This window comes from Labeo rohita, chromosome 19 (genome assembly GCF_022985175.1).
Source record: "Labeo rohita strain BAU-BD-2019 chromosome 19, IGBB_LRoh.1.0, whole genome shotgun sequence".
NCBI lineage: Eukaryota > Metazoa > Chordata > Actinopteri > Cypriniformes > Cyprinidae > Labeo > Labeo rohita.
In genome coordinates, this window is record NC_066887.1 from 7,062,416 (window position 1) to 7,086,638 (window position 24,223).

Consider the following 24,223-nt stretch of genomic DNA (forward strand, 5'->3'; position numbering starts at 1 on the left):
CCTTCTTCTCCTCCTCTTCCTCTTTCACCTCCTATTCTTTGTCTTCGAAATTGCATATTACTGTATGCGGGATATTGATTGAAAAAGACCAGATAGGATACACGGTTACACTTTTACTAGTGGTCTGACAAAAAAAAAAATCAACATAAAAAGAAATAAAATATAAATACATTACAAAGTCATTGTGAAATAGAAAAGAGAAATATGGGCAAAGGCCGAAATATAAATTAGAAAGTCCAGAATTTGTAACTCTTGTGTTGTCCTCTGTCTATATATGCTTCCCAACTGAAGGTTCATGAGATGTTGAGATGTACCTTTGAGCTATTACAGAGAACTGCTTTATCATCGGTTGATCTGTAGTCTCTACATTAGTGAAAGTCAGTATTCACTTGAACAATTCATGGCAAATTTACAAAAAGTCTAATAGAAATGTGTAGAATATGCTTGACAGCTAGATCAAAAATGTAGCATTTACTGCAAAGACATATACAATGAGCTAATGACTTGATGTTTTGAGGGGAAAGACTATAGCAACATGAAAACCGCAGACAAATCAGTTGCATAATCAGCTGCATGAATATACCAAAGCAAACGCAACTTGTTAAAAAAAAATTGCACAATGTGCACAAGTGACTAGATGATGTGGAGGTTGAACAAGTAGTTTTGAGAATTTCATTTCTGATCTGAGAAATGCACCAAACTAAGCTGACTTTGGCACTTTTATCTCCATCGAAGGTTCTGATTGGTGTGTGATAGATTTTGACTCCTAGTGTTTCCACTTGGGTAATTGTGTGCTAATTGAGCTCAAACTTTGCAGACTCGAGTGAACAATATTGAATGCTAGTGCTTTCTAAATGATCACATGGTGTAAGCACTGAGAAATGTAGGGATTTGTGTGTAGAGTTTTGCAGTAACAGTTCACCAAATCTGACTCATGTGTTAAAGCAGGGGAATAGTGTTTATAGTTCAGGGAAATGGGTGTGCTTTTTGAAAAATGGCATTATGGTTTTGAAATTTTAGTTCAAAAGACTAGTTATAGTGTTTTAGCAATTGAGAAAAACTGTAATTGAGAACAAGAAACTTATTATAACCAATAGGAAAAAAAAAAAAAAAAAGCAGCGAACAATAAATAAGAAATGTTATATACATTGTATAAAGCAATCAAATGTATAAAAACACTGCATTTTCTTCACTGTGTAAACTGAATATATATTTCTTCTTATTAAAGTGACAAAAGTGATTTAGTCAAGAGCAGTGAGCAATTTTCTCTCATGTTGTTTGATTAACATGAATGACAGACAGCAGGAATATTAGACTGCTGTCACTTTAAAAGCTGCCCGGATCCAATATACTGTTACACGTGTGTTTTCTTTCTCAGCTGTTTGCTTTTACTTAAAGCCTAAATTACTGCGTTTACGAGGATACTTGCAACAGCGGATATTCTGACACATATAAGTGTGTGTATTTAACCATTCAAGGCCTATATCAGCTTCAAATGGCTCTAAATGATCCCAGCCGAGGAAGAAGGGTCTTATCTAGTGAAGCAATCTGTCATTTTGGAAACAAATTGACAATTTATATACTTTTTAACCTCAAATGCTCATCTTGTCTCGTCTCTGGGTCAATAGAGTTAGGGTATGTTGAAAAACTCCCATCCCGTTTTCTTCTTTAACATCAAAATTACTACATTACATCCTACATTACTCTTTTACCTTTTTTTTTTTTGTAAAAGGCGTTTGATCTTCTTTGTATGTTCACTTACCCACACTGGGTCGGTGGGTCAGCGGTGTAGGACGATTTTGAAGTTGGGGAAGAAAACGAGATGGGAGTTTTTCGACATACCCTAACTGTCTTAAACGTATTGAACCGGAAAAAGTTTTTGCGCAGACTTAGACAAGACGAGCGTTTGAGGTTAGAAAGTATATAAATTGTCAATTTGTTTCGAAAATGACAGATCATTTTGCTAGATAAGACCCTTAATCCTCGGCTGGGATCGTTTAGAGTAATTTGAAACTGCATTTAAACTTCATTTTGGAAGTTTAAACTTGGCGGCACCACTGAAGTCCATTATATGGAGACAATTCCTAATTTTTTTTTCCTCAAGAAACAATTTCTCATGGACTGAAGAAAGAAAGACACAAACATCTTGGATGACAAGGGGGTGAGTACATTATCTGTAAATTGTTGAACTAGAAGTGAACTTCTCTTTTAAGTAAAAATATAATAAATATGTAATATAGTGCATACACACTAAAAAATGCTGGGTGAAATATGGATGAACCCAACGAATGGGTTGTTTTAACCCAACCTTCAGGGTAGTATTATTTCACTCAACTATTGTTTAAAAAATGACTATATTTCTTGCTTAAAATGAACCTACAATAGGTTGGAAATTAACATTAACAATGCTTCAATAAATGAACATTTATTTAAAAAGTTGAATAAATAATAATTAAATAATAAACATTTGCTTAACAATTGCCTCTGGTAATTATGTTTCTGATTTAAATATGTGTCTGAGTTAAATAAAACTACCCATTTAACATATTTTAACCCAGCATTTTTAGACTGTATGTTCAGCAAAAAGCTCCTCTCTATGGTTATTGTTTCTAGCTGACTATCCACTAAATGGTTTTTCGGAGGTAAATGTAACGTTACGTGACCTTGTAAGCAGTTTAACACTGTTAAAGCACTGCGTTCATAGATGAAACAAAAGATTTTGACAAGTTGCATGATCTTTTTTAGCATAACTTCTGATGTTCGTTCATGTTGATTTCATGCTAAAACTTGTAGTGAAGAGGATGAGATGATCAGTTCATGTGCTGCTTGAACAGAGGCATCACATTAAAAAGAGACAAATCACATTTATCATTTGAATTTGTAATAAAATTGAATGGGAAGCGAAACAAATAATATCTAGTGAAGTTCACGCATCAACAGAAAACAGCCTAGACTGAAAGACTGGTCTTGGAATTTAAAAATCAACATTTGTTCATCAAAATGAAGATCGATTAAAATGGATTATCGATTAAAGGAATCAATATCGTTACTCCAGCCCCAGCATCCACACAGCTGATGTTTACCTGTTATAGCTTATCCACATTGTGTGCACTAAACAGATAAAAATAATTAAAATGTGTTTCAATTAATTTCACACCTCCTAAACGGCTTCGCCCAAAACGGAAATTTCAGTTCATCGCTAATGTTGCATAATCTCCAAGCTGCTCTTTTCCATACAATGACAGCATAGAGTGACCAAATGCTTTAAAACTATAAATGTATCAGAAACATATTCCATAACTCATATTCCAAAGAAACCCCTTCTCAAACGCTGCTCCAGTTTCACACTGTTCGCTTCCTTAACACCTCTGTACTATCGACTGTATAAGTCGTCCCTCATGGACTGTTTTCAGCTCTTTTCCCCCCCTTTCGTCCTCTTCTGTGCTAAAATTAGCTAGTAAAAGTGCACAAAGCTAGCAATGCCAGAGAATGCCTTGAAAAGCAATTTCCTGCAGTTTTAGCAGGCAGACTTTGAAGATCATTCCAGTATAGATTAAAAGGCACATTTACAAGTGCATGCAAAGACAGACACTTTTACCCCCTTTAACAAGCACAGACGAATGCACTGCCATGCTGTCAAAATGCCGCTCATTTTTTGGCCATGAAAGAATACCACAATAGCTCATTGTCTGAGATTTTTAGGAGTCAGAAAGTGACTTCATGCTAACAGAAATGTCAAACTATGTTATTTACTGGAAATAATAGGCAGTTCTATATATCTTAAGGCCAAAGTAGCCCAATTTAAAATCTATATATAGAAACTAAGCGGTTTTTTTCATTCGCATGAGTCAGTTTTCTCAGGTGATACGGGGTTGGCATTAGTAAAACACGATGTAAACACACAAAACTCTGTTTAAAAGAGCCTACATTTCCTACACCATCTACATTTACCTAAATCATAACTTTTCTGTTTGTCTGAAGTTTAGTTTAGCCTTTGTGTCTCCAAAAACAGCAGGAACAAGACATAGCTAGGAAACGTTCTTGTTTGTTGATGTTCTGTGTGTCCTGAATTTAGTCTTGGCCTTGATAAATCTGCTGTAGTTCACTGTGAACTTGAATAACCTCATTCATACAGACTGTTACAGCTATCATAGGGCCCTATGACTTCTGTGATGTGGAAGGAATCACGGAATTAGGTCTTAAAAATGGAATTTACTTTAAAACACGGAATGTCACGGAATTTGGCAACATTTGGATGAATAAATTAAAAGTAGGGATGTACAATGAATCAAATGACAATATGGACTAGTGTCTGAATAATATTAAAGCACAAAAAGGCTGCTATTGAAATATGAAGTTTGCATATTCTCTGTGCATCTCTGTCAATAAGCGCTGCAGTTTTATTTACTGCATACTCAATATTCTCATTATTAACTCATACATGAACTATTTAACTCATTATATAAATTATTCTTTAATTTTTAATAATTATTCTATCATTATTCTTTATGTTTCAACAGTAATGTGTTGTGCAGCACTTTGCTTGCCAAAAAAAAAAAAATATATTATATATCTATATCATGCATTCATGCATTCATGAAATGTATAAATGTATTAATTAAATATAAAATAAACAATCCAGAAGAATTAAATATGACAACAGAGAATTTCTGAAAATAAAAAAAAGCTAAGTTTAATAAGTGAATAAATTAAATACTGATTTTACTTGGTCAGACATAATTTTTGATCATTAAAACTAAATTAAACCATTAAAACAAATAAATTCCCTAAAAAAAAAAAAATGGAATTTGGGAAAAAATGAAACAGATTTCCTAGGGCACTATCTATCATGGCATAAAAATCGTTTATGCTGGATCACTAGTGAGTTTAAAGACACTGCACTTTCTAATTCTGCAGTTTGCATAACTACAATGCTGTCAGTTTTCATATAAATTTGAATGGACACTTTGCTAAAGCAGTGTGACTTAACCATTAACAACTGACCAGTAATATCAAATTACAAGTGTTTTAAGGGAGACCTATTATGTCCCATTTTACAATATGTAGGTCTCAGGTGTCCCCAGAATGTGTCTGTGAAGTTTCAGCTCAAAATACATCACAGATCATTTATTATATCATTTTGAAAATGCCTATTTTGAGTGGAAGCAGAAACACACCGTTTTCGTGCATGTCTCTTTAAATGCAAATGAGGTGCTGCTCCCCGCCCCCTTTTCTAGAATAGAGCTGCGCCTTTACAGCTCGTAACTCAGATTCTCTGCTAAAAACATGTTTGGTGTTTATTATCATGTCTATCCTGCTGAAATTATGCGTTTTAAACCATATCAGCTTAAGCTTCTGATACAGGGTTTTCCAAGCGCACACATCCAAAGCACGTGCACAGAAAGCGGCTGCCATGCGTCAAGTGAGTACCAAACTAAGCTCTCCTTCATGTCTTATTGTGCTTAAATTGTCAAACACAAACAAGGTTATGTCAAAAACACACAGAAGTTATATAGTCAACCAACAGTTGGTTATGTCTGTAAAGGTAAACAGCTGGGAAAGAAATTGCATGGTAAAGAAATCTGCTAATTTTTTCACATGCTTGCAGAGAAAAGCTTACCAAAACAAAGTTACTACTAGGTTGTCCTTTTTCACATTTTCAAGGTTGATAGATGCACTGGGGACCCGATTATAGCATTTAAACACATAAAATGTGTCAAGACATGGAGTGACATCAGCATTTGTAAATTAAAGCAGAGCCCTATGAGGCAAGAACTTGCACCGAGATAAACTTTGAAATATACACAATGTTTATCAATAAGACATTAATAATCACACATGCATAGTTAAATCTGTAACACCTGTCATGACTTGTAAACTCTGTAACTTTTATATAACCTGCACAAACATACCAGAAAAGAAGAAAAAAGCTGTTTACATAGAGAACTATCCACCCACAGGAATACCGTCTGTGACCCACAACCAGAAGTTCATCCACCCAGAACAGATTTAGACAACTACAACAAAACATTTTGTTTGTTTTTACAAACTCATGGACTGAAGTTAAAAATACAGTCTGCGGTCATCAACAGCATCTTGTAACATAGCATGATTGGTCATTTATGGTTATGATTGACCAAGAAAAGAAAAAAAAAAATAAGAAAAGACCAAGAAAAGAAAAATAACACACACACACACGTTTGTTTTTGTGAATTGTGGGGACTTTCCATAGACTTCTATAGATTTTATACTGAACAAACGATATTGTCTATCCCCTAACCTAACCCTAACCCTAAACCTAGCCCTCACAGAAAACATGTTTGCATCGTTACACTTTCAGATAAACATCATTTACTATTTTTAATCATTTTTTAACATTGTGAGGACCGCAGGCCAGTCCCCACAATGTCAAAAGTTTCAGGTTTTACTATCCTTGTGGGGACATTTGGTTCCAACAACGTAGCAAAAACAAGTACACACACACACACACACAAAAATAACTTGCAAGTAAAAAAAAAAAAAAAAAAAAAAAAAAAAAAAAAAAAAAAAAAACTGCATTCATTGTCTTCATATGCTCACTCTATGTAAAATAAGATAAAGTATCATTGATCATAAAAGTCATAGCCGATCCTCTAGCACGCTATGAAGACTTCCGACAGGACATGTGTTCTCAATCAACTTCCTTTCTAATCTGGGCTTGAATAAACAAAGAACATGTGTCTGTGTTTTTATCCTCTAAACTTTCACTGTAACAAAAAAAAAAAAACATACTTCAGATTCAGATGTTTCTGTAGGCGACAGATGCTGCGTGACAACGATAAACCAAACAAAGCTTTAAAAGTGAAGAGCTTTAAAACTGGACAGCAGAGTTTCGGTCCTGTTTATTATTATGTTACAAAACAGCAACATGATTAAGTGAATTACATAAGGAAATAAAATTTCTGAGTCACGTTCACCGACTTACGCATCCTGTTCATTTCCATTCTATGATTATTACTGTATGTAAACTGAAAACAATCCTCCAATCAGACAAGAAAAAAGACTGCCAACTTTTAAAACAAGTAGTTAGATGCACTTCAAGCAACGTGTAAAAAAAGTTAATTACACGGAAGCCGTCTATTTTTTTTTTTTTATAATGAATTGTCAAAAATTCAAAAATTAGTCAGTCAAAAATTAGTACTCAAAAGTTTAGGGTCAGTAAAACTGAAATAAATAAATAATTTATTTCATATATTTATTTATTTATTTATGCTCTTCTGCTCACCAGGCTTCATTTATTTGACCAAAAACACAGTAAAAACAGTAATATTGTGAAATATTATTACAATTTAAAATAAATTATTTCTACTGTAATACATTGCATAATGTAATTTATTCCTGTGATTTAAAGCTGAATTTTCAGCATCATTACTCCAGTATTTAGTGTCACATGATGTTTTAGAAATTATTCTAATACACTGATTTGATGGTCAAGAAACATTTCTTATTATCAATGTTTAAAACAGTTGTGCTGCTTCATATTCCTGTGGATACTTTGAATAATAATGAACTCATATATATATATATATATATATATATATATATATATATATATATATATATATATATTTATTTATTTATTTATTTTTGAAAATAGTTAATGTACTGTCATGCTATTGAAAATGTAGTTAAATTAGCAACACTGCAACTTTCAATTAGTTCCTCCTCCCCAACACTGAGTATGTGCATGGATCCGTCACATTCATTTCCTCTGACCCCAGATTAGTCATTACCCAGATATCTGGGGGCATTACTGTGCCTCTGGCCAAACACAGGTCAGGGCAGGTGCACATCAGGTGGGTCTTTCCCACACTGCTCTGGAGTGGAAGTCCCCAGTGTCTGTTTCTGCAGGGGTGAGATTTACTTCTGGGTCTTAACTAAGCATTAGAGCAGCCTGAGTCAGTGTCTGCTACATCAGATCATGTCCACGTCTGGCTGAACTCAAGAAAGGAAATTAACTCAGACTGACTAGGCTGCTTTTTTCTCATCTTTATAATGCATTTAAATAAAGGAAGTCTCCACTGGTGACCTTTTCAGAGTCAGTGAAAAAGAAAAGAAGAAAAGGGAAAGAGAAATATAAAGTTTTGTGAGTTCTCAGAGCTCCAGGAGGGCAGTTTAAAGAAACTGTTTTGTCCATGTATGGACATTGCTGTAGAAGAAACAAGGTATTCAACAAGTGGTCCATCAGCCTTTATTTTGTAGCGTAAAGTTAGAGAGACAGAAGAGAGTTCCATATGGTTCCATATTTTAATGATTTACTACAACATGCCTTGCACAACCAGTGAAGTCTGATTCCAGAAACAAATGACTCAGTTCTTTTAGTGATTAAAGAACTTACAGCTCAACTGATGTAGTCCAAATGATTCCTGAACGACTGGCTTTTATCAACCAGAGCTTTTTAGTGACAGAAACAGAAACAGATTGGTTATATCACTTGATGTTCTTCTGAAGGTTTGTGAGACTTAAGGAGTCAGTTCACCCAAAAATGAAAATTTCGTTATGAATTACTCACCCTCATGTCGTTCCAAAACTGTTAGACCTTCGTTCATCTTCAGAACACAAATTAAAATACTTTTGATGAAATCCAAGAGCTTTCTGACCCTGCATAGACAGCAACACAACTGACATGTTCAAGGCCCAGAAAGGTAGTAAGGACATTGTTAAAATAGTCCATGAGACATCAGGGGTTCAATCGTAATTTTGACACTATGAGAGTTTTTGTGCACAAAGAAAACTAAATAACAACTGCATATGCGTTACAATACTCTCGTGAATGCTCGTCAAAGATACGGGTGGGAATCTTCAGGCACCTCACGATCCGATCCGATTCTGGGAGTCACGATCCGATTCCAAAACAGTTATTGACCTACATGTTTTACCCAATTAATAATTCTGCTGTGCAAATACATCTTTACAACCATACATTTTAACCAAATTGGGAGTTTCTATGTTTTTGTTTATAGTTGGAATCTCTGTATGTCAGTACTGTCATCTTAAAAGTAGGAGTGTGAATCTTCACTGGTTTCACGATTCAGTTCAATTACGATTCTCATTATCAACTCAATATCATGATGCGTCACATTCTCTGTACATTTTCATAGAAATTTTATAGCAAATTTATTTTGTGCAAAATTTACTTTTTTTTTTTTTTTTTATTTTCTAAGCAGGCTACTTTTTAAAACACCTACTTATTTAAAATAAGTGTTATTTAAGCATCCGAAAATTTACAGACAATAGTTATGGGTTTTTCTTTTTTCCTCAGCATTATTGCCGTTTGATTATTACTGATGAGATCATAGACAGTGGCAGCTTTAAGAGACTGCATGTACACTAATGAACAGATCTATTTCGATATATCAGATGTTTTGTCCTGCTCTAAAAACATAACTGACTGTGTGAACATCAATTTTGTATAAAAGTAAATACGAGTAAATGCAAGTGCATTTAACCGCAGCCGCAATCAATCTTCAGGACAACAAACACAAAGTAAAAGTCCGTCAGTGCATGAGTTTCGTCCATCTAATAGTGCTGCATTCCAAACGGCATTAATGAAAGCATATCTAAAGTAAAATCACACACTGTCAAGCAATGCGCACGTGTCTCACAGTGCAAATTCTGTGCAATGAAGCCTGCCACGTTTATAATGCGCACACGTCCATATGCAGGAAAATCGACTCAGAATCGTTGAAGAGAGAATCGTGATGCATCGGATAAACGTTTTTTTCTCCCACCGCTAGTCAAAGACTGACAGTGAAGAGTCGAAATTGTTGACTACAGTCGTTATTTTTAAATTACGAATGAACCACAATTTCCTTAATACCTTTCTGGGCCTTGAACGTGTCAGTTGCGTTGTTGTCTATGCAGGGTCAGAAAGCTCTCAGATTTCATCAGAAATATCTTAATTCATGTTCTGAAGATGAACGAAGGTCTTACGAGTTTGGAACGACATGAGGGTGAGTAAATAATGAAAGAATTTTCATTTTATCCCTTTAAAGCAGCTGTAGTCACTGAATTGTTTTTCATAACAATGTGTCTTTTTTGTCAGTAGTATTTTACAAAAATGACTGTTGAAAAAATGTGATGAAAAATGATGTTACCACATTTTTTATTTATTGTTGTTTCATATATAGTTAAAAATCAATTACTAGAACTAAATAAAATGATCGGGTTGACGTGCGCGTTTATATGTCACAAGCTTCAAATCAGAATATATATCTATATCTATATCTATATCTATATATATATATATATATATATATATATACACATATATATGCGCACACTGCATAAATATAGTGTTTCTCACTGTTTGCACATAATAACCTCTCTCTCCTACACTGTTTCTTTATTTGTTTTTAATAGCAGAATTAATATTTTGCCATTTTTGGATAAATAAACAAACTGCTGTGCTGTGCTGGTCATATTTATCACGCAGTAAAAATGTCCTTTGCTGCACCCAAAACGGGTTGCCTGTGGATGAGAATCTGAAAGAAGAACTGGTGGAAGGTTGTCATGCTCCACTTCACAGTTTTATAATAACATGCACACATTTATACAACACTTTATTTAAAAGGAAGAACCGTTCGTTCTGCATGTCATGCTACTTCTGCATCATTGCACACTGAAACGGTCCTTTCAGTTTTCAGTCCGATCGAGTGTTTACATGCACTCTCAATCGTATTAGAACAGGAATAAACCACTCCTTCAATCTGATCAAAATTTTTAGTTCCGATCGAGATTAATCAGATCGATTAAGGTGTTTACATGAAGGCTTTTCAGTCTGATTGAGCCGTCATTCCGATTACAAATGGATCATTTGGTTGCACGTAAGCATAGCCAATGTATTTCTTCCACAAAAGTAGTAAAAGAACCATGTAATAACCAGAATTGTCAACAGAAATTGGAAACAGAATCAATAAATGGTTAGTTCACCCAATTCTGGCAACATTTATTTCACCCTCATGTTGTTCTAAACCTATAAGACTTCATCGTCAAAATACAAATGAAAAGAGAAGAGATTTTTAATGAAACCTGGGAGATTTCTGCCCCTCCCCCTGAATTATCCAAGTCAAATCATTAAAAATTATCATCTTTTGTTTCCAAGTTAACCAGTAGTCTTTTCAGTTGGAAAAACATGAGGGTGAGTAAGCAGAATTTGCATTTTGGGGTGAACTATCTCTTTAAATTTGCCCCCCATGTCGAGTTGTGTGTGTTTATTACAATTAGCCTCCATCTACTGCATAAAAATTAGGCAGCACGCTTTTCATTTTTTTCCAATGATGCCGACAAACATTGGAAAAGTGGATGTGAAAGTCAGATGTCTGTTATATTTGTGGGCTCAAGCTCTGCTGTGGATACATCAAGAATAAACCAGACTTAAACGTCCTTGATTTGGAAAGCGCTTGCATCCATAAAATGCAGTTGTATCCGTCTGTGGTCTGAATGTGGCTTTCTTGGCTCCTGAAGTTGAGTATCCCTGCTTCAGAATAATCTCTCATTCACACTGACTCACCGTCTATCCGTGTGACCGTGTCTATGTCAGGAACCCACGGGTGACGGGAATGCTGGGACTCTCCGGTACCGCCCAGCGAGCGTTGCTCGTTACGGGCTTACTCACGCTCAGGTTAGGAGATAGCCAAACCGTGAGAAAGCACCTCATTGTTCGCCATTCACAATGGTCACTATGAGCGCTGAATGGCACTCACAGCTACGAGCAAAGAAACTAATTAGCATAATAGTACAAATCCTGCTGACCACTTAAAAGCTTGTGCTGTCGCAAGAAAACACGTCTTACGTAATCCAAGACTGGAAGCCAAGCCGTCAAGAGGAGTAAAACTTTACACGCATGAACGGTTTGACCACATTCCAGGCTTTCTATCAAAGCAAGAACAGCTAAATGTTAAAACCTCTACATAAACATTAATCACTGTTTATGCATAAGGTGTCAAAATCAGTACTCTGCAGTTGATCTGAGTAAATCTGATCGCTAAACATAACAACAATAAATGTGAGCAACCTTAATACCTGCTTTAGCAAAAGCTGTCAAAGACTGAAAACAGCTTAAAGGCTGTTCTTGGAGTTTAAACTATACATTGTGTCTTCCTTGCAGGCATTACTGGACTACGGTTGTGTAACTGCAGAGATAGGAGGTATGCACATATTGCAGAGCAGGGTTCATACCTTTAGAGCACGGTACTATCTGCGGATGTGGAAAGATGAGCAGGCACAGCCTGCTGAGATGCCTCTCTATGCGTTTTGTCTCTTTTCACGTGGCTCTTTTGTTTATGTGACATGCCCTCCATACCAGCAGACTGTGACCTGCTTTCTATAGGCTGCAGTCCTTCTGAGAACAGAGTGATCTGAACCCTCAAATGAACAGCAAAGCCCAGTTTACAACAAAAGTTATATGTAATTTTAGTTTATAGTGAAGATGAGTCAATTTTGGTTAAAAAAAAAATAATAATAATAATAATAATAATAAAAAACAAAAAACAAAAACAGTCTAGGACAAGATTAGATTTTTTATTTTTTATTTTTTTTAATTCTAAATGGCGGGAATTTTATTTTTTTTGGAGGCAAAATGACATTGATTCGAAGGAATCAGGGGAAAACAGAATGTTTCTACCCTTCTAGTTCAAATGTTATTAGTAGGGCCGTTAATAACAATTATTCTGGTAATCAAGTAATCAGTCGATTATTCTAACGATTAATTGAGTAGTCAGATGATAATAATAGGGCCCTATGATTTCCGCAAGGCAGAAAACATGAATGGAATCGTGGAATTTTACTGTATAACACGGAATGTCATGGAATTTCCCAACTTTTGGATGAATTAATCAAAAGCAGGCTAGTACACTGAAATGAAAACACGATATGGACTAGTGTCTGTGAATATTAAGCTGCAAAAATATCCTGCATATTCTGCAAGTCTTTGTGTGAATGAATGGTATGTGCGGTTTTGTTTATTACACACATACTGTGTGTAATAAACGTGCTTGACGCTTGAGGTATTTTCAGCCTCTGCCGCCTCAATATGAATACATGAACTCTGAGAGTCACTTCATGAGCATTTTACCATTTTTTTTTTTTTTTGAGAAAAACAACCATCATATCAAATACAAAGAGAAACATAAAGGTTTTTTTTTTTTTTTTTTTTTTTTTTTTTTTTTTACAGCAACCCGTCAAAAAAGTTTGGTTTAACTATATAATAAACTGTGACAGAAATATATTACTTAATGTAATGATACTACTACTACTACTACTAATAATAAAAATTATAAAATAATTTTTAAAGAATATTTACCAGAAAAAAAATATTTACCAGAAAAATGTAAATACATTCTAAAAAAAAAAAAAAGAAACTAAATAAAATATTTGTGTTGATCTTAATTAAATAAATTAATTAGAGATGGTTTTGATTATTAAAATTTAATGAAACTATGGAATCCAGAAAATTAATGGAAAACAGAATTTGGTAAAAATAAATCTGAATCTGAAAGAAAAAAAAAAGTACTTCAAGGTCATTTTTGTTAAACTTTTAACAATTTTAATAAACTTTACTAACAAGTTTCATGATTTCAATTAATTAGACATGCTTTTTGATTAATAATACACACAGTGCTTCTGGAAAAAAAAAGAAACTAAATAAAATATTTTTCAAAGGAAAAAAACAGAATTTGGAAAAAATAAATAAATAAGATGTATTTCAAAGGCCTTAATGTCATTTTTGTTAAACCATTTAATAAACTTTAACAAGTTTGAACAAGTTTCATGATTTCAATTAATTAGACATGCTTTTTGATTAATAATCCAGAAAAATTAAAACAGAAAAAAAATGAATTTGGAAAAAAATATGTAGAAATCATGCATTATCTGCAAGATTTTGCAAAGGCACAATAGCAAAACTAATACCAATTCTGTTATTCAATCAAAGAGACAAATATGCAAGGCCAATCTCAAAATTAAGACTTCATATATCAGCCTATGACTAGTTCCAACCATTTGTGACTTTGAACCACAAAACCAGTCATAAAGGTCATAAATCTGAAATCTGAAAGCTGAATAAATAAGCTTGCTTTCCATTGATGTATGGCTTGTTAGGATAGGACAATATTTGGCCAAGATACAACAATTTGAAAATCTGGAATCTAAAAAATCTAAATATTGAGAAAAATCACCTTTAAAGTTGTCCAAATGAAGTTCCAAGCAATCAAAAATTATGTTTTGATACATTTATGGTACGATATTTACAAAATATCTTCATGGAACTTGATCTTTACTTAATATCCTAATGATTTTTGGCATAAAAAAAAAAAAAAAAAAAATCGATCGTTTTGACCCATACAAATGTATTGTTGGCTATTGCTACAAATATATCTGTACTACGTATGACTGCTTTTGTGGTCCAGGGTCACATTTTAGAAAACAGTTTCTGCAACTGAAAGCACATTCTCAGATACTGAAAGGAAAAAGAATCTAACACACATTTAACAGATCAGCTACAGGATGCTGATTTGTCTTTAAGAGAGCATTGGGATTTACAGGAAGAGTCTGCGTCTCTCCACAGGAAAGAACTGTCACTCTTTTCCCTACCATCAAAACCAGCAGCCTTTCCTGTAGAAAGTTATCTTCAGACCACAGCGGCTCTATCACACACACACAGCACTGTGTACCGGCCCACACCAGGGAAACGGGGACAACATAATAGCTGCACACGGGGGCCACGTTTGAGACTGTGTGCTTATATCTGTGTGCTTCAGAACACAGCATACAATCACGCATCACATGATCCTGTTTACCCTGTACTTTTGCCTGACCACAGAAATTGTGGGCTGAATCGGCCTGCATCGCTCTGCAAGTATGTGCTACATTCAAACTCTACATTCTGCTGGATTTTAACTCCTAACTGACCGATTCTCAATTGGGGTCAGAGGAATCTGAAACCAGTTTTACAGATTACTCGGCTAGATCTGGCAACCCAAGACGAGTCACCGGACAATGTGAGGCAAGAACATGCACCTTGAAAAAACAAACAGCGCTAGGAAAAACTGGGACAGGGAGAATAAAGGGATGTGGGTGGGAAGTGAGAGAGAGCTCGTACCTTGTCTCTGGATAAAGATCCGCAGCAGGGGGTGTGCGGTGGACACGGCCTTGCTGAAGTTTTCGTCGTTATTGATAGGAAGGAGGTCTCCGTGAACGTCAGCGTATCCGATCATCACCTCCATGTTTGCAATCCGGTGAATGGTCATGATGAGTTTGTAGAATTCATCGAATTTGCCTGGTTTTAGTCGATCCACTGAAAACCTCCGGAATTCTGCTCCATACTGCAAAAGAAACACAGAAGTCAGCATGCTGCTACAAAACATAGCGCTCCCAAACTTTTGAATAATCTTTTCAGTCATTTGTTACTAGATAAGGATAATGATTCGGCCAATACGTGTCTTTTATTTTTGATAGCCATGAGAAAGCTAGTGAGTACAAAACACAAATGTTTCAAATTCATAAGCAAAAAACTACCTTGTAAAATAGTTACATTTTGAAGAGATCGGGCTGGTCGACCACTAATAAGGGTTTTCAAATTATGACTGGATTAATAATGAATCATTAAATGGATAGTTCACCCAAATATGATAATTAACCCATGATTCACTCACCCTTAAGCCATCCTAGGTGTATATGACCTTATTCTTTGAGACAAATACAATTGGAGTTAAATTAAAAAAAAAAAAAATGTCCTGGCTCTTCCAAGCTTTATAATAGTAGTGAATGGCTGTTGAGATTTTAAAGCCCAATAAAGTGCATCCATCCTAGGGGTGTGCGATATCGACAAAAAATAAAATCATATTTTCTGGGATTTTATTGATAACGATAATTAGATAATATTTTGCTGTGTGTGTTATTGTGCTGGTATCTTAAGGAATACCGTAGGCTCCTAATTTTTTGATATTCTTCATATTCTGTGTGGTGGTCAGTTCCCACTGATAGAAATTATCTCTTCCAAAAAGCTTACATTGATTTTTACTTTTTTGTGCATTTTAACCGTTAAAAAGCCTTTTTTCTTAAAGTGGGCACTATCTTTTGAGTCAAATTCTTACATTTGGGCTGTTACAAAGCAAATTAAATCAGTATCAGCAAAATTCATCTTTGCAATGCAGAGGAAACACAGAAGCTGCGTCTGAAGTAGGGATGGGCGATATCTTATTGTTTGCGATATACCGGTAAAAAAATTTCCCCATGATAAGAATTAGTCTTCCCACCATAATAACGATAGCAGGTGTGCAATACAGTTTCACATATGTTTGAGCTTGTTTACAAATCTGTTGTCCAACAAAGATATCATTTATTGACTTTTTCTCTAAATTAACTTGAATGTTTGAAATAACTTTTTGCAATCAGACATGGCTTCATATCACAGAATAGGGCACAAATCATACTCACAAGTCATAGTATTATAAAAGCTATGTCGATTAGTATTGCATTATAAATATACTTTATCCTTATAAAAACACCCACGATTGCTTGAAGAACACAGACAAACCATATATTGTAGCAATTGTATGTTTGTTGTCAAGTTTTCTCAGCTAAACTTTCTCTATCTGCATTTTATTCAGCTACAGCGATAACTGGATTAGAGATTTCCGAGAATGTCGTCAGTACTATTACTTCTGCTATAAAGCATATGTGGAGTTTCTGCGCAAGGGTGCCCTCCGGCTTCCAGTGAATTAAACAGTCATTACATTCTACCTGTGTACTCTATGCTCTATTTTGGGTAAAATAGGAAAGATAACACTTCTCTAAAGAAACAGGATTCCCTGAATTATCATCATTATCATCATCGCAATAATACCAGAAATTATCATGATAAATTTTTGAGCCCATATCGCCCATCCCTAGTGTGAAGTGGCATTTAGATGTATTTACACACTGTTTAATGCAGGTCATGAATGCATTTAACCCGCAATTACAAACGGCATAAATAATTTTTTGATATTTTAAACACAATACGTTAAATGCTGATTTTTGAAATTATTTAAATAATAAAAAAGGTACTTTAAAGGGGTCATCGGATGCTAAGTTCACTTTTACATGTTGTTTGAATATTAATGTGTGTTGGCAGTATGTATAAATCTACCGTATAATGATAAAAAATTCATGCAGTGGTTTTTAATTAATCTGTAAAAATAATATCCCCTTTTTCAAATCGAGCCATTCTCAGATGCCGTCACACTGACAGAGGCCGCTCCCACAATAGTTGATTGACATGAGCGTCTTACCTCAGATCAGCTGTAACAGTCTGACCACCATTGTTTCAATGCCGGAGCAGGGATGTAAGTTAGACAAAAATATCTCAGATTGAGCGATTGAGGTGTTGTGTTGCTGGATGTAATAATGTAAAATATGGTCGTCATTTACTCCCGACATCTGAGCTGCTGAAGATGCAGTGAATTACGTTTGTTTGTGAAGGGAATGCGCTTGCGATCTACATAAATGCATCTATGTTCACGCAAATCATTCGTGATCCAGCTTCACTTACAGCAGAAGTGAGTATAAGGGTTTTTTTTATAAATCTCTGCAATCACCTTTCCTAATAACGTACTAGTTAGCAAGTTTTGCAGCTAAACGCACTAAATGCGGCTGAAGTAAACAATCTCTCAGAGCAGCTCATCACTCTACAGAGAGAAGAGAGGGGCGGGGTGAGCAGAGCTCATTTGCATTTAAAGGAACAATCCCTCAGAATTGGATGATTTTTGCAGAGCTCATTTTGACAAGGTGAAAACAGAACCACTGAAAATTGTTAACCAAATGATATTATAGACTTTTCATTAAGACCCTAAAGAATCATATCAACTTGTGGAAAATGGGCATCCAATGACCCCTTTAAATGTGGGATTAAAACCGCCAGCAGGTGGCAACAAAGCACAGTTAATAAGTGAATCACTGAGATTGAACCAAATCATTTCAACGTTTGAATCATTCAGGAACGAAACATAATCATGTTGCTCAGAGAAACAAAACAGTGCTGTGGTTGTGTTTGAAATGATTTTTGATGACGAAATACAGCAAAAACAGACAATATGGTGTCTAAAACACAAGTCTCTTCATTCTTGTCTGTTGAACTGTTGTGAAAAATTAATATAACATATGTAATCATGGTCATTTTTGGAGAAGAAAACGGCACTCTTTTTTGTGATGTTGCTTAAATATGTGCTATATGAGATGGAATAAAGCTATACATTTTCTGTCCTCATATCTTGAATTTGTGATCATTCTAAATGCATTTTAATAAACTGAATCATGCAGTGAAGGAACGCACTGTTAATGCATACGTGCACTAGTCTAGATGTAGGTAATGCATGCATTGCACTCTGTAGTTGTTTTACATGGTTTTTGCAAAATACTTGATAATGTCAAATTGAACATTGTTAAAACAACAATTACGATATTATCGCAGATGATATGTCGCACACCCCTAATCTATCCATCATAAAAAGTGCTCCACACAGCACCAGGGAGTTAATAAAGACCTTCTGAAACAAATTGATGCATTTGTGTAAAAAAAAACTGTGTAAAAAAAAACAACAAAACTGGTGTTTTGTTTGTGTTTCTGTGCTCATCACTGTATTTCGTCTACGTCCTACATCATCCGCTGGAAAGCCACTCTCTCGTGAACGCACGTATGACAGTTAGCAGCAGCTAGAGATTACGGTTTATAAAATTTTAAATATGGACATTTTCTTCCACAAAAGCATTGATTCACTTCAGAAACCCCAGAGCCATATGGAGCACTTTTATGATGAATTGATGCACTTTATTTTGCTTTCAAATCTCAACAGCCATTCACTGCCATTATAAAGCTTGGAAGAGCCAGGACATTTTTCCTGGAATACCTTGACTGTATTCATCTGAAAGAAGAAAGTCATATACACCTAGCATGGCTTGAGGGTGAGTAAAACATGGGGCATTTTTCATTTTTGGGTGAACTAGCCCTTTAAGGATTCATTATCAATCCAGTCAGAAGTTGAAAACCCTTATTAGCGGTCAACCAGCCTGATCTCATGACACGTAAGTAAGTAAATCATGGGGTAGTTTTCATTTTTGGATGAAGTATACCTTTAAGATTTAGCAAATGCTTTGAAATGAAGCAACTTACCACTATTTACAAGTTCTATTAAAAAAAAAAAAACACTGTATTCTGCTTACAAAAATGAACATTTGCCCAAAGCATTACTAAAATATTGGACAATCACTACAAAGATTTCCATGACTTTTAAGATTTTATTTTCACCATGACTTTTTCAGTCTTGGAAAACACAGTCATTCACATTGTCCATGACTATGGGAACCACAGCTGTAAATCTCAAGGTTTCAAAACTGCAGACTTATTTCTCTTATTTTTACTTACTAGTCTCTGAATAATCTACTTAGCCTTCAGACGTGTCAGGAATCACAAAACACTGACATTGAGAGATAAAGAGTGTTTTCAGCAGGCCTCTAACAGTCTATTCGGCTGTCTTGGCAGCTCTGCTGTTTATAATGAGGAAATGGAGGCAAACAGGGACCTGAGACACAATAGAGAGGAGCACAATGCAGGGTGATGAGTAAGCAGAGCAAACCTCCACAACAACACACAGTAACGGATGTCACGGCAGCTGAGTCCCGCAGGTGGACAAACCCAACAAATCTCTCTCAGAACACACACTAAGATCCGTTTACACAGCACACGTTGCTACTTTTCCCTTTGCACTGCTTTTTAAGTGTTTTTCTATGCCATTGCCAAGCTATTAACATACAATTGAGGTCAAAAGTTTACATATGCAGATTCTGCATAATGTTAATTATTTGACCAAAATCCATGTTATTTCTTTTTAGTACTGACCTGAATAAGATATTTCACATAAAAGATGTGTACATATAGTCCACAAGAGAGAATTATATAATTATAAATTATATAATGTGTTGTTACCTGAATGATCCAGAGATTTTTTTTTTGTTTAGTGATAGTTGTTCATGAGTCCCTTGTTTGCCCTGAAAAGTTAAACTGCCCGCCGTTCTCCAGAAAAATCCTTCAGGTCCCTCAAATTCTTTGGTTTTTCAGCATTTTTGGTGTTTGAACAATGTCCAACAATGACTGTATGATTTTGAGATCCATCTTTTCACATTGAGGACAACTGAGAGACACGATGCATTAAGAGCCAGGGGGTGAAATCTTTTTGAATTTGAAAATCAGGGTAAATTAAACTTATTTTGTCTTCTGGGAAACATTTAAGTATCTTTTGTTGCCTCTGAAGGTCAGTACTAAATGAACAAAAAGTAATATTTAGGCAAAATAAGAAAAATGTACACATCTTTATTCTGTTCAAAAGTTTTCACCCCCCCTTTCTTAATGCATCGTTTTCCCTTCTGAATCATCAGTGAGTGTTTGAACCTTCTGTAATAGTTGCATTTGAGTCCCTCAGTTTGTCCTCAGTGTAAAAAGATGGATCTGAAAATAATACAGTCATTGTTGGAAAAGTTTCAAAACCACAAAAATGCTGAAAAACCAAAGAATTTGTGGGACGTGAAGGATTTTTCTGAAGAACAGCACGCAGTTTAACTGTCCAGGACAAACAAGAGACTCGTGAACAACTATCACTAAACAAAACAAAACAAACAAAAAAACAGCTGTGGATAATTCAGGTAACAACACAGTAGAATCAAAAATCAAGTGTATGTAAACTTTTGAACCAGGTCGTTTTTATAAATTCAGCTATTTCTCTTGTGGACTATATGTAATTGTCTTTTATGTGAAATATCTTATTCAGGTCAGTACTGAATAAACAATATGCATTTTGTATTGATCCCTCTTATTTTGGTAAAATTAACATTTTGCAGATTCTGAAAGGGGGGTGTACACTTTTGACCTCAACTGTGCTACTATTTGGAATGTACTAATAATAGACAGAAAGTATTTCTTCAGTCCAACCAAAACAAACCCTTAAAGAGACACACTCTGCCCTCTAAAAATTCAGAACGAGGCAATTGTCCATTGGAAGCATATCACCATCACTAACAGGGTCAAACTGAGGTTATGTCTCAGATCATGTGACTGCCATGCAGATGTGAGTCTCGACTCAATGCGTGGGTCGTCCCATCTAGCCTGAAAAACACAGGCCTCGCTTTGTCTTTCGCAACAGCGGTTGAGGCTGTAGCATCCCAGCACTCACTCGTGGACTGTGCTGCTCTATATAATTATGCCTCTAGAATGAGAGTCCCACATTAGCCAATGGCAGCCTGTCATTAGCACATGAAATATAAATGGGAAGCAGCAGAAATACACTCGGAGGGTCTCTGTGGTGGCAGGTGTGTGATCAAGTTGACTACATGTGAAAATGTGCCCAATTGCAGACACATACGCAAACATCCATCCCACCATCTAAGTGTGAGAATTTAACCCATTCATCATCTCCAGCTGAGAGCCAGCCAGAGATCAAAGGGAGGAAAAACACTGTTCCATTCCAGTTCTAGGAAATGTTTTTTTTTTTTTTGAATGTTAAGAATAAATTATTTAAATGACATTAAAAGAGAGATATGCTTCTGTTGTTGTTCATTCCCTGAGGACTGATAACGTTAGTCAAGCTTTCATCAGCAAAAACAGTTGTAATTTAGGTTTGCTAAATATGCTGCTTAAATTGTTATGGTCAGACTGAAATTATCAGGTTATTTAAACTGAAGTAACCATTTCTTTTTACCACTGGGAGCCAGAAATGTTTGGCTAACATTTTATCTTGCTTAAAGAAAAAAAAACATGTAAAAAAAAAAAAAGTTTTTAAAAGTAATGATCTTTTATTATTATTATTATTATTATTATTATTATTATTATTTAATAAGTGAGTATGCTCAATAACACATTTTGTTTTAGCTGTGAAATCTCATTGGGTATATTATTGGGTTTCATAAAATCTAATGAGATTTTTCCCCTTAAATATAATAAATTGTAGCATAAATTATGTGATTTATGTAGTTTCAGTTTTTCAAACTTTTACATGTTCAACAGAGTTTTTGTCCTAACTAGCAGCGAGAGCAATTGTGTTTTGAAAGGTTTATTTTTCTGCGATATTGCAGGTGCGTAAAAAATACTATAATAATAAAAAATATAAAACTCTAATTAAAAAACCCCCACAAAACTATGTGTCCAAAAACAATGACAGTCTCTGGTTCTGATAATACTTTGTAAAACCTTAAAAGATTTAAATTTGGTATCATTCTGCTTGACTTTAAGGAATAGTTTACACAAAAAATAAAATAAAATAAAATAAAATAAAATAAAATAAAATAAAATAAAATAAAATAAAATAAAATAAAATAAAACAAAACAAAATAAAATTAACTTGTTTGCTCACCATCAAGTTGTTCTAAACTTGTATATGTTTTTTGTTTTGTTTTGTTTTTCTGTTAAACACAAAATAACATATTTTGACGTATGTTTGTAACCAAACTGTTGATGGTAGCCACTGACTATAGGATTTTTCTCCATACCATGGAAGTCAATGGGTACTGTCAACTGTTTGGTTACCAACATTGTTTAAAATATCTTCTTTTGTATCCAAAAGCTTAAAGAAATTAATAATACAAGTTTGGTAAAACTTGAGGGTAAGTAAATGATGGCAGAACTATCCCTTTAATAGCCGTTAATGTCAGCGACAGCTGAAAATTTACCTCAGATAATGAAAACTTAAGGAAAACAATGACGAGCATCATCCCTTGACAAATAACGTATCAGTCAATGAGTCTGTATATTTGATAATGCTAAAATGGTTTAATTGATTACACAGTTATTCATTTAGTTTTAAATGCAAGTGTTCTTCTTTTGATTGACAGTGATTTGTGATTGATTTTGACAAATCTTGTGGCCTTATCACGTCTGGTTTGTACAGACAAATTGCTTGTCTTTGGGATCTTATCGTGTCTGGGACACAGTGTAAATCTAAACCCATGCTTAACAACTCAGTTGTCATCCATGTGCAAACTCAAGCCGAAAAACAACAACATGACCTCAAATCATTGAGAATACAAGCCCAAACAGAGCCTAACCTGCCCAATTTCTAACATCAAATCCTGAGTAATATGAGAACAGCAAAAAAAAAAAAAAAAAAAAAAAAAAAAACACTTTATCAGTCCTCAAACCCTGACGGGTTCAGGCAAGTCAAAACACAGCGCTACAGCCAGATACACAGCTCTTTGTGTTAAATACTTGTGTGACGTTAAACAGTACCCAAAACCCAATCTTATCAAATGTCAGTATAGCGTTCCAAAAAGTACATTTCCAACCCAGATCCAGCTAGGTTAGTGGAAAACAGCAGTGAAAGAGCAGTCGGGGGAGTGTTTCTGGAAGACATACAAAGCCCAAGACACATCAGTGGGTTTTCTTTAGATATAAAGCGTTGGGAGAGAAAACCAGCTTCTCACAAAAGAACCCAGGCACACTGTTCAATCAGAAACCCCCTCACGCACTCTTATCGCCAGCAGAGTTCCTCTCCAAACAAAACTTCCTTGATTGTGATGTACAGGAAATAGGCGATGACATCATAAAGAATACTATGTGTGATACTGAGAGATCAATGACATCACAATGATGATTCAGCGCGTGACTGGTGAGTAACGCATCCTGATGTTGACACAGATGTGGTTGATACACAATGTTCCAAACATCGTAGTAGGGAGATTTAGATAACAGCTTTATCAGCATTCTTGCCTCGCAGGTTGTGGTTTCACACATCCATCCACTGATGGTTTTGTTTGGGGGCGGCGAGTATTGGTTCTTTCAGGTTTCAGTGGGAAAGCGGGTTGAACCGCACCCCTTCAACATTCATATGGAGGTATCTGGCTCTTCCAAGAGAGGAGAGACGTAATGGGGCGCTCTTGTCTTTACAGACCCCAAACAGTGGCTCCTTTCATTGACAACAGTAGCAGAGCTTTTCAGCCCCTGTTATGAATTAGAGCATGGCTGAATAATAGAGGCGAATAATCAGACAATGGCAATGGAGTCTGGATCTGGGCACATCGCCCACACATTCCAGCAATTAGGACCATCACATCCATAACCACATTATAAAAGTTTGTCTAGCCAAAGCCTAGTCCAAAAGGCGGCCGAGATTTCTCAGCCACTCTTGAATACAGAGTGAATAAAGTGACAGACGACTCAAAC

At 35.2% G+C, this 24,223-nt stretch overlaps 1 protein-coding gene across 1 annotated transcript in view; it reads right to left on the reverse strand.

Moving 5' to 3' along the window:
• Positions 1 to 24,223, reverse strand: part of pard6gb (par-6 family cell polarity regulator gamma b) — a 56,352-nt gene that overhangs the window by 28,504 nt on the left and 3,625 nt on the right. Inside the window, exon 2 of the mRNA XM_051136420.1 lies at positions 15,140 to 15,362. Within this exon, the coding sequence (XP_050992377.1) occupies positions 15,140 to 15,362 (223 nt within the window). The remainder of the gene's footprint in view (positions 1 to 15,139; positions 15,363 to 24,223) is intronic.